Source organism: Emys orbicularis, chromosome 2 (genome assembly GCF_028017835.1).
Source record: "Emys orbicularis isolate rEmyOrb1 chromosome 2, rEmyOrb1.hap1, whole genome shotgun sequence".
NCBI lineage: Eukaryota > Metazoa > Chordata > Testudines > Emydidae > Emys > Emys orbicularis.
In genome coordinates, this window is record NC_088684.1 from 104,756,387 (window position 1) to 104,770,747 (window position 14,361).

The 14,361-nt window shown below is 39.2% G+C and overlaps 1 protein-coding gene across 1 annotated transcript in view; it reads left to right on the plus strand.

Annotated features, from left to right (window-relative positions):
* The window catches only part of ATP9B (ATPase phospholipid transporting 9B (putative)), a 292,171-nt gene that overhangs the window by 63,163 nt on the left and 214,647 nt on the right, over positions 1-14,361 (plus strand). Inside the window, exon 6 of the mRNA XM_065397949.1 lies at positions 5,507-5,565. Within this exon, the coding sequence (XP_065254021.1) occupies positions 5,507-5,565 (59 nt within the window). The remainder of the gene's footprint in view (positions 1-5,506; positions 5,566-14,361) is intronic.

Here is a 14,361-nt window from a genome sequence, read left to right on the forward strand (position 1 = left end):
GAGCTGCCTCCTTCCCTTTTTTAAAGATGGGCACTACATTTGCCTTTTTCCAGTCATCCGGGACCTCCCCCGATGGCCATGAGTTTTCAAAGATAATGGCCAATGGCTTTGCAATCACATCCGCCAACTCCTTTAGCACCCTCGGATGCAGTGCATCCAGCCCCATGGACTTTTGCTCATCCAGCTTTTCTAAATAGTCCTGAACCACTTCTTTCTCCACAAAGGGCTGGTCACCTCCTCCCCATGCTGTGCTGCCCAGTGCGGTTGTCTGGGAGCTGACCTGGTTCGTGAAGACAGAGGCAAAAAAAGCATTGAGTACATTAGCTTTTTCCACATCCTCTGTCACTGGGTTGCCTCCCTCATTCAGTAAGGAGCCCACACTTCCCTTGATTTTCTTCTTGTTGCTAACATACCTGAAGAAACCCTTCTTGTTACTCTTAACATCTCTTGCTAGCTGCAATTCCAAGTGTGATTTGGCCTACCTGATTTCACTCCTGCATGCCTGAGCAATATTTTTATACTCATCCCTGGTCATTTGTCCAATCTTCCACTTCTTATAAGCTTCTTTTTTGTGTTTAAGATGAGCAAGGATTTCACTGTTAAGCCAAGCTGGTCGCCTGCCATATTTACTATTCTTTCTACACATAGTTATACTAGTGGTTAGGGGCAGGGGCTATGACCAGCTCAGAAAGGGATAGTCCTTAAAGTAGAGTACGATGCATAAGAAATCATGTAGTCACATGTCATATTATTGTCAAATACTATCTTCATAGAAAAGTTACTGTTTTATCAGCATAATATTTATGTATTAGAGAATGTGTGCCATAAAAAGGTGAATGGTGTCCTTTCTATTACAGTAACTGCATATTTTGTTTACCTTGATTTTAGGGTCTTTAGTAGGAAATACTTGTTAGCACATATGAGATATTTATTAGTTTTTTCAAATCATTGCAATTCACTTCCAAAGTCTTTATCTTGAGAGTGTAATGAATTACTATAGACACTTATTTCTGTGTTCTAGTTCTGCGCAATTCTGCATTTCGCTTTAGGCGAAAGGCTTGCGCCTTGGTGGACTATAAAGTCTAGATGCGCAGCCACTTCTGACAGCTTTGGACTTTTTATTGGTAATTACACAGATGGTAAAGAATGTTTTAGCTAGTGAGATGTTTTTAGAGGGAAAAATAGTTTGCAAAAATAATTTATGCAGTGAATAACATGTTTTTTTCTCTAAATGTGCCTTCACTAAGATGTAATATTGCATTATTTTAATGTTCTCTGAAATGGTATATAATGACTCTTCCTTCTGACAGACTAAGGAAAGTATTGTTTGTAGATGTTTCAAGTTTTTAAACTGCTTTTTGTATTACTTAGCCATGTTCTACTGATGTCTTTTAACAGGACATTGCTATGTCCTATCTGTCTTTCAATTCATTTTGAAGAAATAGTAATCTGTGCTCTACAGACCAAAATTTAAGCATGCTTTCTTCAACTATGACCATAAAATATAAAATTATAAATGTATAATCAATGTAAAGTGAGATAAAGAAGATATTCCACAAAATGGACTTCTGTTTAATATTAATGACTTACTATGTTAATATTACCTTTAAACTTGGAGTAAGGGGCTAGGTAACTCATTATGAAGAGTAAAGTTTCCAGGATTTGTTAGGACTGCGTGAAATTATATGAAAGTTCTATCCTACATACCTACAGCCATCCTTAGTTGCTTCTTGCCTGCCTAAGATAACCCACTGACTGTGATGATTTTGCATCGTCTCCTTTTACTTGTTTGAGAGACTTAATGGCTTTTGATCCTTTATGTAGCTACCTCTACAACAGGGGTGGGCAAACTTTTTGGCCCGAGAGCCACATCGGGGTTGCAAAACTGTATGGAGGACCTCCCCAAACAGCCTGGCCCCCACCCCCTATGCGCTCCCTCCCACGTCCTGCCCCCTGACTGCCCCCCTCAGAACCTCCAACCCATCCAACCCCCCCTGCTTGTCCCCTGACCATCCCCTCCCGGGACTCCCCGCCTGTAACCGTCCCCCAGGAACCCCCCGCCCGTAACCGCCCCCCAGGCATCCCACCCCCTAGCCAACCCCCCCTGCTCCCTGATTGCCCCGACCCCTATTCACACCCCCCACCCCGACAGGCCCCCTGGGTCTCCCACGCCTGTCCATCCCCTGCCCTGTCCTCTGACCGCCCCACCACAAAACCTCCATCCCATCCAACCTCCCCCTGCTCCCTGTCCCCTGACTGCCCCCCGGGACTCCCTCCTCCCCCCCCCCCTTACCATGCCGGAGCCAGCCACGACGCCATGCTGCCCGGCAGGAGCGGCGGGCCAGAGCACTGGCAGCACAGCATGCTGAGGCGGGGGAGGGGATCAGCAGGGGAGGGGCTGGGGACTAGCCTCCCAGGCCGGTTGCTCAGGGGCTGGGCAGAAGAGTCCCGCGGGCCGTAGTTTGCCCACCTCTGCACTAGAACATGATTTTTTTGGTGGTGGGGGGGGGGGGGGGGGGAGAGCTGAGGGAATGTCACAGAGAGGAAATTCAAAGCCTTAAACTGAATAAAAGTGCTATTAGTGGCAATATGATTGATGTCCCTGGATGCTTTGGGCCTTAAGTAACAGACTATAATGGCATAGGTCTAAGGCTACAACTCCCATATCTGTCACTTACATTGTATGTAATTAGTTATTACGACTGGATTTTTCACACACTTTAGGATATATATGTTGTAAAATATGAAGAAAATAAAGGGCTGGAAAGTGGGGGAACCAACTAAAACAAGAGATTTGCTGTGACTAAAAATAGAAAATGAATTTGAAGTCTTGAAAATAAGTACAGCTCCCTAAGATATCCCTTAATGTCACTGAACCTAAACTTGCCAAGATAAAGACCAGTACTGGATAAAGGGAACATTAAAGAAATTTCTATTAGTTAAGTTTTGGGAGCCCTAAGTTGATTTAAAAAAATACATTAATGCAAAATAGAACAAACGAAGGATATTTTGGAATGTTTCAATAGATGAGAAGACATCTATTTAACAATTACTGAATTAGCTTTCATTAATAGTCTGCATGTCACTGACCCAAACTTTGATATTTCACACAAAAAGTGGTCATTTGCACTCTCAAAGATTCTAAGGTCACATTACTAAGAATTAATTACTTTCACAAAATTGCATATTTACTGAGAGACATTTTAATAGTGTTAGAAACTTGTCAGCATAAATTAGTTAAGTATATGTTATGGTCCGCATCCTTGATTCTTTTAATTATGTTACTTGCTAATTGTCAAAATTCAGTAATCTGTAAAGGGTCTTCACTGGCTAGTGCAAAGTAGTAGGGTTTTACCATATTGATGCATAGTCAAAATATTCTGTTAGTGGTTGATCTTAGTGCTGCTAGTAGACTTGATTCAGACTAAAATTATCGTGCAGAAAACATTCATTTCAATCACTGTTGTCTTGAAATTCCTGCTGGGCACCTCAAAAAAACTGCAGGCATGAAGCGTTAATTATTTCAATCATCTGCTCTGTCAGGGGATACTTTTTTCCCTTCAACTGTTGAGGCTGTGGTAGAGTTCTAAGGGTCGGCATGAAGATGTGATTTAAAAAAAAGTAATGGTGAGGAGTGTTTGATAGCAATCAGGAATGGAAACATGTGTAAAAGATTCTTATCAGTCAGTCATGAAGACTGGCATTCTTGAAGAGGGATATGCTCTGTTCAAACAAAATTCTTAATTCTCTTTTCAGATGTTTCCATATTTTTAGAAATCCTGACGCTGTGAAAAGTGTATTCAAGGATAACTCAGTGAACTGTGCTCATTTATTTTTAATTAGACTGACACGCAAATTTTAAGCCATTACTATTGTATACGTTTAGTGTTAAAAATACCTGTTTTCAAAAATTGCTCAGAACATATTTAATGCTGACATCAGTCCTGCAAATCTTTACTTACTCACATGAGCAATTACATTGAATTCACATGAAGGGGATTTCACAGATAAATAAGGATTTGCAGAATTGGGCTCTCTGGATTGCAATTTGGTTTTCATTTTTGTTTTGTTTAATTACACACTGCTAGATGAAACAACCTGCATTAATAACCTACTTTCCATAATATTTCTGTTCCTTAGTTAATATTTTAAACTGCTAATGTACTGTTTTAATAAATTCATTTGTTTTATTACCCTTTTCTAGTTTTTGTTACATAGTGCAAGAATTTCACTTTGTGTTCATTCCCCAAAAGGTTTTATTTGTAATGCATGTGAGCAAGGGCGATAATTATCAGTGACTGATTGTAAGCTACGTGATACTAGTTCAGTCTATCAAATTTGAGGAGGGAAAACAGAAGTTTTCAATTATCTAGCTGTGTATTTCAGTTCTTGAGCTTTTATTTATGTATATTGTATATAAAATGAAAAATTCTCTGCTTAGTTAGGGGTTGCTAAACTTGATATCTGTCGAAGTTCTTTCTTGTAAGAGGATATAAATACTTGATGGGTTAGTCTTTTTATTTTCCAGGTACGTCTGTGTGTTGTTTTTTGTTCTTTGGGAAAACAGCATTGTCTGGTGGTTTGAGCACAGGGCTGGGATACAGGAACTCCTAAACTCTTAATTCAGGCCCACCAGTGATTCATTTTGTGGCCTTGGGCAAGTCACTTAACCTCTCTGCCTTTTCTATCCACCCATCAAATGGTGCTAATGAAACTTACCTACCTTACTGGGTTGTTGTGAGGATTTATCGGTTAATGTTTGCAAAGTGCTCTAAAGATTTAAATTATTACATAAATGTTGAGTTTTTCTTCTCTAAAATATGAATTTAGCGTTCATAGCAGTTACTGGACTGACAGCTCTGGAGAGTGAAGTCCTCTAACTTCAGACAGATAAAATAGAGAGCTACATTGCAAACTTCCTGACGTAGAAGTATTTCTTTCAAAATGAGAGAGTAGTTAATTGTTTATACCATTGAAAGCTTGGTGTGTCTGCTCCACTGTGACTGTCAGCATTAGTCTCAGTCACAGCCAATTGCAACAATGACTTTAGTGATTGTATAAAGCTGCCCACTTGTAACTGGCCTTTGACGAGCAGCTCATTTCAGTTAGGGCGCTCTGCAGCAATACAGCTAATTACTTCTGACTTGGTCAGGATCAGAAGTGGTATGTACTAGATGAGTTGAAAGACTCCATGTGCTTTTTCAGTCCAAATGTTAGTGCAGTAGATCATACCCAAGCATCTTCCACAGCTTTTTATTCTTGTAACACCTGGTTATATTAGTATGATAAATACAACATGAATTTTTGAATATATTAGTAGGATAAATAATTTGGTGACAGTCTGACAGTTTAAAGCTACTTAATTTTGAATACAACTTTAAAGATCAGTTTTATGTTCTTTATAAGATTGTTTTCCTAACAGTAATATTCTCTTGAAGTACTATTTGTGTTCATGTGATTTTGCTGATATTTTCTTAAGTTGATTAAACTTCTCCTTTTTTTTAAGGTAAAGTGCAAGTTAAGAGTTCAGACATACAAGTTGGAGACCTCATCATAGTGGAAAAGGTTGATGCTTTTTAAATATATTTTAGACAATAAAGATGCCAACTATTAACACTTATGCTGACTGTCTTTTGAAATTGAAAAAAGTATATTATAGGGCTGTCAAGTGATTAAAAAAATTAATCATGATTAATCACGCTGTTAAACAATAATAGAATACCATTTATTTAAATATTTTTGGCTGTTTTCTACATTTTCAAATATATTGATTTCAGTTAAAACACAGAATACAAACTGTACAATGCTCACTTTATATTTATTTTTGATTACAAGTATTTGCACTGTAAAAAAACAAAAGAAATAGTATTTTTCAATTCACCTAATACAATTACTGTAGTGCAATCTCTTTATTATGAAAGTTGAACTTACAAATGTAGAATTATGTACAAAGAAAACTGCATTCAAAAATAAAACAATGTAAAATTTTAGTCTGCAAGTTCATTCAGTCCTATTTCTTGTTCAGCCAATTGCTCAGACAGACAAGTTTGTTTACATATGCAGGAGATAATGCTGCCCACTTCTTGTTTACAGTGTCACCTGAAAGTGAGAACAGGTGTTCGCATGGCACTGTTGTAGCCAATGTCACAAGATATTTGTGCCAGATGCGCTAAAGATTCATCTGTCACTTCATGCTTCAACCACCATTCCAGGGGACATGCGTCCATGCTGATGACAGGTTCTGCTCTATAACAATCCAAAGCAGTGCAGACCGACGCATGTTCATTTTCATTATCTGAGTCAGATGCCATCAACAGAAGTTTGATTTTCTTTTTTGGCGGTTTGGGTTCTGTAGTTTCTGCATCGGAGTGTTGCTCTTTTAAGACTTCTGAAAGCATGCTCCACACCTCATCCCTCTCAAATTTTGGAAGGCATTTCAGATTCTTTACCCTTGGGTCGAGTGCTGTGGCTATCTTTAGAAGTCTCACATTGGTACCTTCTTTGTGTTTTGTGAAATCTGCAGTGAGTGTGTCTGAAAATGAACATGTGCTGGGTCATCATCCGAGACTGCTATAACATGAAATATATGGCAGAATGCGGGTAAAATAGCAGAGGACATACAATTCTCCCCTAAGGAGTTCAGTCACAAATTTAATTAACGCTTTTTTTTTTTTTTTAAACAAGCGTCATGAGCATGGAAGTATGTCCTCTGCAATGGTGGCCGAAGCATGAAGGGGTATACAAATGTTTAGCATATCTAGCATGTAAATACCTTACAATGCCAGCTACAAAAGTGCCATGCAAAAATGCCTGTTCTCACTTTCTGGTGAAATTGTAAATAAGTGGGCAGCATTATCTCCTGTAAATTTAAGCAAACTTGTTTGTCTTAGCGATTGGCTGAACAAGAAGTAGGACTGGGTGGACTTGTAGGCTCTGAAGTTTTACATTGTTTTGTTTCTGAGGGCAGTTATGTAACAAAAAAAATATCCACATTTGTAAGTTGCACTTTCTTGACAAAGAAATTGCACTACATTACTTGTATGAGGTAAATTGAAAAATACTATTTGTTTTATTTATCATTTTTATAGTGCAAATATTTGTAATAAAAATAATATACTCTGATTTCAATTACAATACAGAATACAGTATATATGCAAATGTAGAAAAACATCCAAAATATTTAATAAATTTCAATTGAAATATGAATATGAATATGAGAGTTGCATAAAGAGCAGTGCACCAAATCTATTCCATATCTTTGACTGCAGTGCTGAGAGAGACTGGGAACCCTCAGTCTCCTCTTCCTCTTTCGCTTGCAGTCATTTCTTTTTTTGGCTAAATTAGTTTTTTGTCTCAAGTTGTAATTATTATTGATTTTTTTTTTAAAAGAAATATTTGTTTTTGCCCAATTGCTCATGCCAGTTCATGTGGGAACTGGTCTATGATGGCGGACCCCAAGTTCAATTTCTGTAATGAGAAAATACATGTGAAGTATGGGCATACTGTAACTCCTCACTTTAAGTTGTCCCGGTTAACGTTGTTTCATTGTTACATTGCTGATCAGTTAGGGAACATGCTCATTTAGTTGTGCAATGCTCCACTCTTACATTGTTTGGCTGCCTGCTTTCTCCACAGCTGGCAGCCTCCCTACGCGCCCTCCTCCCCCCCCAGCGCCTCCCGCCCGTCGGCAGACCCTGCGGATCAGCTAGGACTCGAAGCGCAGGCTCCCCCTCCATCCCCCCTCCCTCCTGCCCAGGGCAATCAGCTGGCTTGCGGGGTTCGGGAGGGAGGCGGAGCCTGTACGCTGAGTCCTCGCTCCTCCTCCCTCCCTCCTGCCCGGGGCAATCAGCTGGCTTGCGGTGTTTAGGGGGCAGGAGGGAGGGGGGAGGAGCAAGGACATGGTGCACAGGATCCCCCTCCCTCCCCCCCTACTTCCTGCCCAGGGCAATCACCTGGCTTGTGGCCTTTGGGAGGGAGGGAGAGCCTGCGCGTCAAGTCCTCGCTCCTCCCCCCTGAAACGCCTCCAGCCAGCTGATTGCCGCGGGGAAGGGGGAGGAGCAAGGACTCGACGTGCAGGCTCCCCCGTGCTTGCAGAGTAGGGGAAGCTGCCGCTGCTGCACAACGTGCTTCTCCTAGCCTACAGCACCTTCAGCCTCCTCGCCTGCCTCATTGTCTCCCGTGCCAGTGGGCTGTGCCTGTGTAGGGTACAGCGGGGCACCTCCCAACTATAGTACTGTACTGTATGTACAGTATTTTGTAAACACACCGCACGTGCACACTACTCCCCCCCAGCGTAGTATTAAATTGCTTGTTTAAAAATTGTTTAAAACTTATACCTGTATTAAATTGCTTGTTTAAAATGTATATAATGCCTTTTGTCAGGCAAAAAAAATTTTCCCTGGAACCTAACCCCACCATTTACGTTAATTCCTATGGGGAAATTGGATTCGCCTAACATCGTTTCACTTAAAATCGCATTTTTCAGGAACAGAACTACAACGTTAAGTGAGGAGTTACTGTATATGGTGACTGAAAGGTCGATGCACCCAGTGATTCTCAACCAGGGGTACGCAGAGGTCTTCCAGAGGGTACATCAACTCCTCTAGATGTTTGCCTAGTTTTACAACTGGCTACATAAAAAGCACTAGTTAAGTCAGTACAAACTAAAATTTCATACAGATAATGACTTGTTTATACTGCTCTATATACTATACACTGAAATGTAAGTACAATATTTATATTCCAATTGATTTATTTTATAATTATATGGTAAAAATGAGAAAGTAAGCAATTTTTCAGTGCTGTGCTTTGTGCTGTGACACTTTTATATATTTATGTCTGACTTTGTAAGCAAGTAGTTTTTAAGTGAGGTGAAACATGGGGATATGAAAAACAAATCAGGCTCCTGAAAGGAGTACAGTAGTCTAGAAAGGTTGAGAGCTACTGCCCTAGGCTTCTTGGATCTGTGCAGGCTTTACCCGAAGATGTTGTTGGGACTTTGAAAATCAACTTAAGGCTTTCCTGTCAGAGGAATCTCTGTGCCTTGGGTCTTTCTCAGACAAGCTCATGTTGGAAATCTGACTTTGCAGGTAGCAGAGGCTGGTTTTCTCCCAGCACCATAGGGTCAGTATCAAGTCATTCTCTGCCAGGCACAGAAAGAGGCATCAAAAGTCAAAGCTCACATTTGTTGCTGCTTCATCTGGCATGTCATCTGGCAAATGGCAGTTTGGCAGAGAGCCCTCCCTTAAATTTTATGTATGTCTACATTTTTCCTCAACTCCCTTTTGGGGATTATTCTTCCTCCTTTCTTACTGCATGGACTAGAATTATTTCTGACAAAGGAGTCCAAGAAGCCCTTCAGAAAGGATACCCTATTCAATTTCACTCCAACCTGCTCCGTCCTTCCCCCCTCCCTTTTTTTAAGGATCTCATTCGTGAGAACATGCTAAAGGTGGAAGTGAATTGTATAGAGGAAGCCCCTCACTAGTAGGTAGAGAAGGGATTCAATTTTCTTCCTGTTTCTTCCCCATGACCAAACAAAAATAATTCTTTCCCTAAGTCTACAAGATTAGGTTTCAGCTCTCCGTTTAAAATGTACTTATTTGCACATTTTTGTTGGACAAGTCTATTGGAATTGAAAATACATGCGGTTCTGTGTAGGCGATGACCACTGTCAGTACAAAGTACTTTTTTGAGTCTTTCAACACATCCAAGTCTCTTAACTAAATTTCTGGCAATGGTAGTAGCACACTTAAAATATCAAGGCAGCCACATGTACCCCTGTCTGGACAAATGGCTTTCTCAGAGCTCATTCTTCAGAAGTATTTAGACAGCCTTTCAGATGTTGTGTAACAAGTCCCCCCCCCCCCCCCCAAGCTAAAAATCAATCATAAGAAGTCCATGTTCGCTTTGATTCAGATTATGAATTCAGATGGGCTTTCCTGAACTCAGGCTGTAACTGCATATTGTACATACCAAAGGACAAATTTCTGAAAATTCAGATCAAGGTTTCATGCACCTCACAATAAACTGGATCGAAACTCTGCAGCAAGGTTCCTGGATTCTTCAACACTCTGGTGCAGCAGACAGAAAAGTCTGTGGCAGCTTCATTAAAAATTAAGGTTTTTAATTTAAATATGACCATAAATAATTAATAAAGTAGCCCCAGGAGCACTAGATTTTCAGAAGAGGTCAGACAGATATAGACATCTAAATGCTGTGGCCAGATTGTTGAAAGTGGTCAGCACCCAGACATTTCTATAGCTCCTAATGATTGTTCTAAATCTCTGAAAGCCAGTAGTAAACTGATTGATTTAAGGGGTTCCACATAGGGTTTTGCTTAGATTTAAATAATACATTTTAGTTCAATTGGTGCAAGTTTTGTGTTTAAGCAAGCACTTAGGGAGACAGTTCTGCCTCTATTTAAATTCTATTCTCAAGGTTATCTTCATGACTTAGAGGACTAGACACTGATAATGATCAAGTTCTATAGAATTTAATAGCAAATTTAAATCTCTTCTGTGATAGTCACAAAACCTATGGAAAATATATAATTCCTTATTAAACTACTTAAGTTTTTAGGGTGACTTGTATAGAACCCTATTCAATTCCTATTACATTTTGTAGGACTTTATTGTGTATTAGAAGTATGGTATGTCACTGAATTCAGTTTTGTGTGGAAATTTATACTGACAATACTCCAAGGAAAGTGTAAGGAGCTTACCAACAGCATATCACAAGATGTCTTACAGTGGAACCTAAGAGTTACGAACACCTCGGGAATGGAGGTTGTTCATAACTCTGAAATGTTCGTAACTCTGAACAAAATGTTGTGGTGGTTCTTTCAAAAGTTTACAACTGAATATTGACTTAATTATGCAGAAGAAAAATGCTGCTTTTAACCATCTTAATTTAAATGAAACAATCACAAAGTTTCCTTACCTTGTCAAATTAAAAAAAAAAAAAACAATTCCCAAACTTTCCCTTTTTAAATAGTTTACCTTTAACATGGTACTGTACTGTATTCTGCTGCTGCCTGATTGCATATTTCTGGTTCCAAATGAGGTGTGTGGTTGACCGGTCAATTTGTAACTCTGGTGTTCGTAACTCTGAGGTTCTACTGTACTAAATTCACATTCCTCACCCTCCTTTCTCGCTTCAGAATCTTTTAGATGCATTTTTAATTGAACTGAGAAAAATTAAAATTGGCTTAGAATTTGTGCTGTTTATATCATCTCGGGTCAGAACTTTTGCTTCTGAAAGGAAGCATGCACAAGGCTCTAATATTTACTGCTTTTCAGCAGTTTCCACCTTCATCCTAAGAGCATACATGTGCTCCAGGAGTGGGGCTCTAACAACAATCTACTCCAAGACATAGTTACTAGGTAAGTAATCTTCATTACTAACAGGCCAGTACAGTCTATGGATTATGTCCTACCATAATGTTCTAAGAACTCAGGAGGGTTGGAACTAATTTAATTTCCTTGCTTTAGGGCTCATTCCTATGAGATGCAGAGCTTCCTCATCTTCCACTGACTTTACCTTAAAGGAGGAGCTCAGCACCTTTATGTGATCAGATTTTAATTTGGGTGTCCAGTGTTTCCATTTCTGGTGATTTAGGAAAATGGTAGATAGATTTTCATTGGGTGGAATAAAGATTTAACCAAAATACCTCAGTCATAAGTCATGTGGCGTAATCACTTCAAATTATGCTGCAACTATAATTCTCTTTCTTTGTCTGACCTAACCATGGATGCAAGTACTGAAAAAAGAATTCTTAGGAGTCAGATTGTCTTATTGTGCAATGCTTTAGGTGGTTGAATTTATTTTATTTCAGAGATTAGGTATCAAAAATAATACCAGTTGATGCACTCTGGGTTTCTATTTATTACAACTAAATCCTGGTTATTTTTACATTGGCCTTAAGACTACTTGAAATGATATGTTTTACCTGTATTTTGTTGAAGTAAGCAGTTCTCAGTTTCAAAGTATGACCCTTAAGCCAAAGAACCAGTCAGGAGTGAAGTGTTCAATTTGCTTGCTCTAATGGCAAAAAAGCAAGTTAACGTTATATTTGACTGGAAGATGCATCAAGAGCATTTCTGCAGTGAAATTAATGAGTCATTTGAGAGGAAGATCCATATGTTAACTAGTGGCTGCACCACAAACACTAACAACTTAAGTGAAAAACTTTCCTACATTTAAACTTGGAACAGCCTTTTGGTTTTACAGGCCTGATTAATTTCAAAGCAAATCTACTAACTGCTTTATGGTGAAAACAGTTTGGGTCCTGAGTAATACTTCTGTTAATGTTTCGTTAACTGAAAGGTTGCTAATATAATTAATATTATAACAGGAGGCGGGGGGTTCAGGGGGGCTTGAGGAGTGTGGAAATGACCTTTTTAGTAGGAGAAAATACTAAAAGAAAAAAGCTGTTTGAGAGAGTTTTTTTTCTGAGGATATGTGCTTCCCTCTCTGTGGTGGAAGAATCTTAACTAATTTGTTTATGTCAAGACATACTTTATTATTTAATCTTAATAATGCATTTAGGTTTGCATAATGCTTTACAATAAAGTGAATGTGTCAAACGGAACAGAAGCCACAACCCACGGGGTCTGTCAACCGGATAGTACAGTTCAAATGAGCAGGTGGTATGTATATAGCAAAGGCTGGTGTTTGGTCATTGTAGGCAAGTTTTCAGGGGCTTTTTAAAGGATGTGAGTGAGGGGTCTTGGTATAAATTGAGTTTGATTAACTTCACTATACCATCCTTTAAAGTGGCATTTCTCAAAATGTAGGGTAGTGCCCATCCAAGTTAGGGGTGGGAGGAGACGTAGACAGACTTGTTGATGGTTTTTGTGAGTTTTGGTTCTCATCTAAAATGAAATAAAGAATTAAATCTGTTGCTTTTGTGGTTATGGAGAAAACTTGGAGCACTATCCACTGGGAGGTAGTGTGAATCATTTGTAAAATAATATGGGTAGATAACACCACATGGCAACATTTCAGAAAGTTTAAGTTAATTTCATGTAAGTTTCCTGAAGTGAGAGCTCAGCTGTTAAAAGTTTGGGAAACACTGTTCTAAAAGAAATGAAAGTATTCTACCCTAATCAGAATATGCTGCTTGTTCTTTCCTGTTTGTCATGTACGCCTTGTACAGGGCTGCTGCTAGCAGGTCAGGCTCCTGTACCAGATATAGACTGGCTTGCAGAGTTTCCTTCTCAAAGAAATACACCAGAGATGTCTTCCATAAGATCCTTTAGTGAACTGCCAGGTATGGCTGAGGTTAGCTTAAATGAGGTATGTTACACAGAGAACCACCCAATGGCTGAACCACATGATACAATTTAGCATTCCATTACATGTACTCCTTTTAGTTCTATATTTCTACCATTTACAAAATGTATACTATCATGTTATCTTTGAAGTTCAGTACATATCAATCTGGTAAGTGTCTCTGAATTGTACTTGTTTTCTAATTACATGAACGTGTAACAACTTGGTCATCTGGCTGTCCATTAGTTGCAATCACTGGCTGTGGTTAGTTTGGAATCAATGAGTCACCATCATCTTGTTTTGCATCCACCCTCTGTAGAGCTTGCGCTGTTGATTTTCTGAGGAATAAACTGTAGATGTTGAAGTTTTCTATTGAACTCTCCACTGTCAGCCTTGATCACATATGATCTGGGTGCTGAATTATTTTTCTTTACAACAGCTGGAGTTGTCCATCTTTTTCTCCATCCAGTTTGATGAAAACATGGTCACCAGGTTCTAGACCTAGCAGTTCTCTGATTGATGTCTATTATAAAAGTATCTGTAAGCTCTTTTTTGCCTTTTTATCTGATTTGGCTAGTCTCTTGATGTCTGACCATTTTGGAGATAGAATTACAGTTCTGACTTCGGAACAGAATCTGAATTGTCTTCCCATCAGGAATTGTGCTGGACTGTATCTAGTAGTTTTTATCAGTGCTGATCTGTGACTAAAGAGAGCCAGGAATAGATCTTCCTGCTGTAGGATTTTCTTGACTATGTATCCAGCTCTCTTAGCCTCTTCATTTGCTTGTTGAACATGGGCTGCTAGTTTATATGATCAAAATCATATTTTGTTTGGAATGACTTAAATTCTGCTGAAGTGAATTGCGGTCCATTGTCCATTACTACTTGTTCTGGAGTATGAAAATAAGCAAAAGTGCACTTAAGTGTCTCAATAATACTGTGACATGTTACCTCTTACAAGTACATTATTCTGATATACCTGGAAAAGTAGTCCACTCTGACCAGGTAATGATGTCCTCTGAATTTGCCTCAATCTGTATCTCGTCTCTTCCAAGGTCTGCTTGGTAGAAGTGGTGTTTTTGAGGT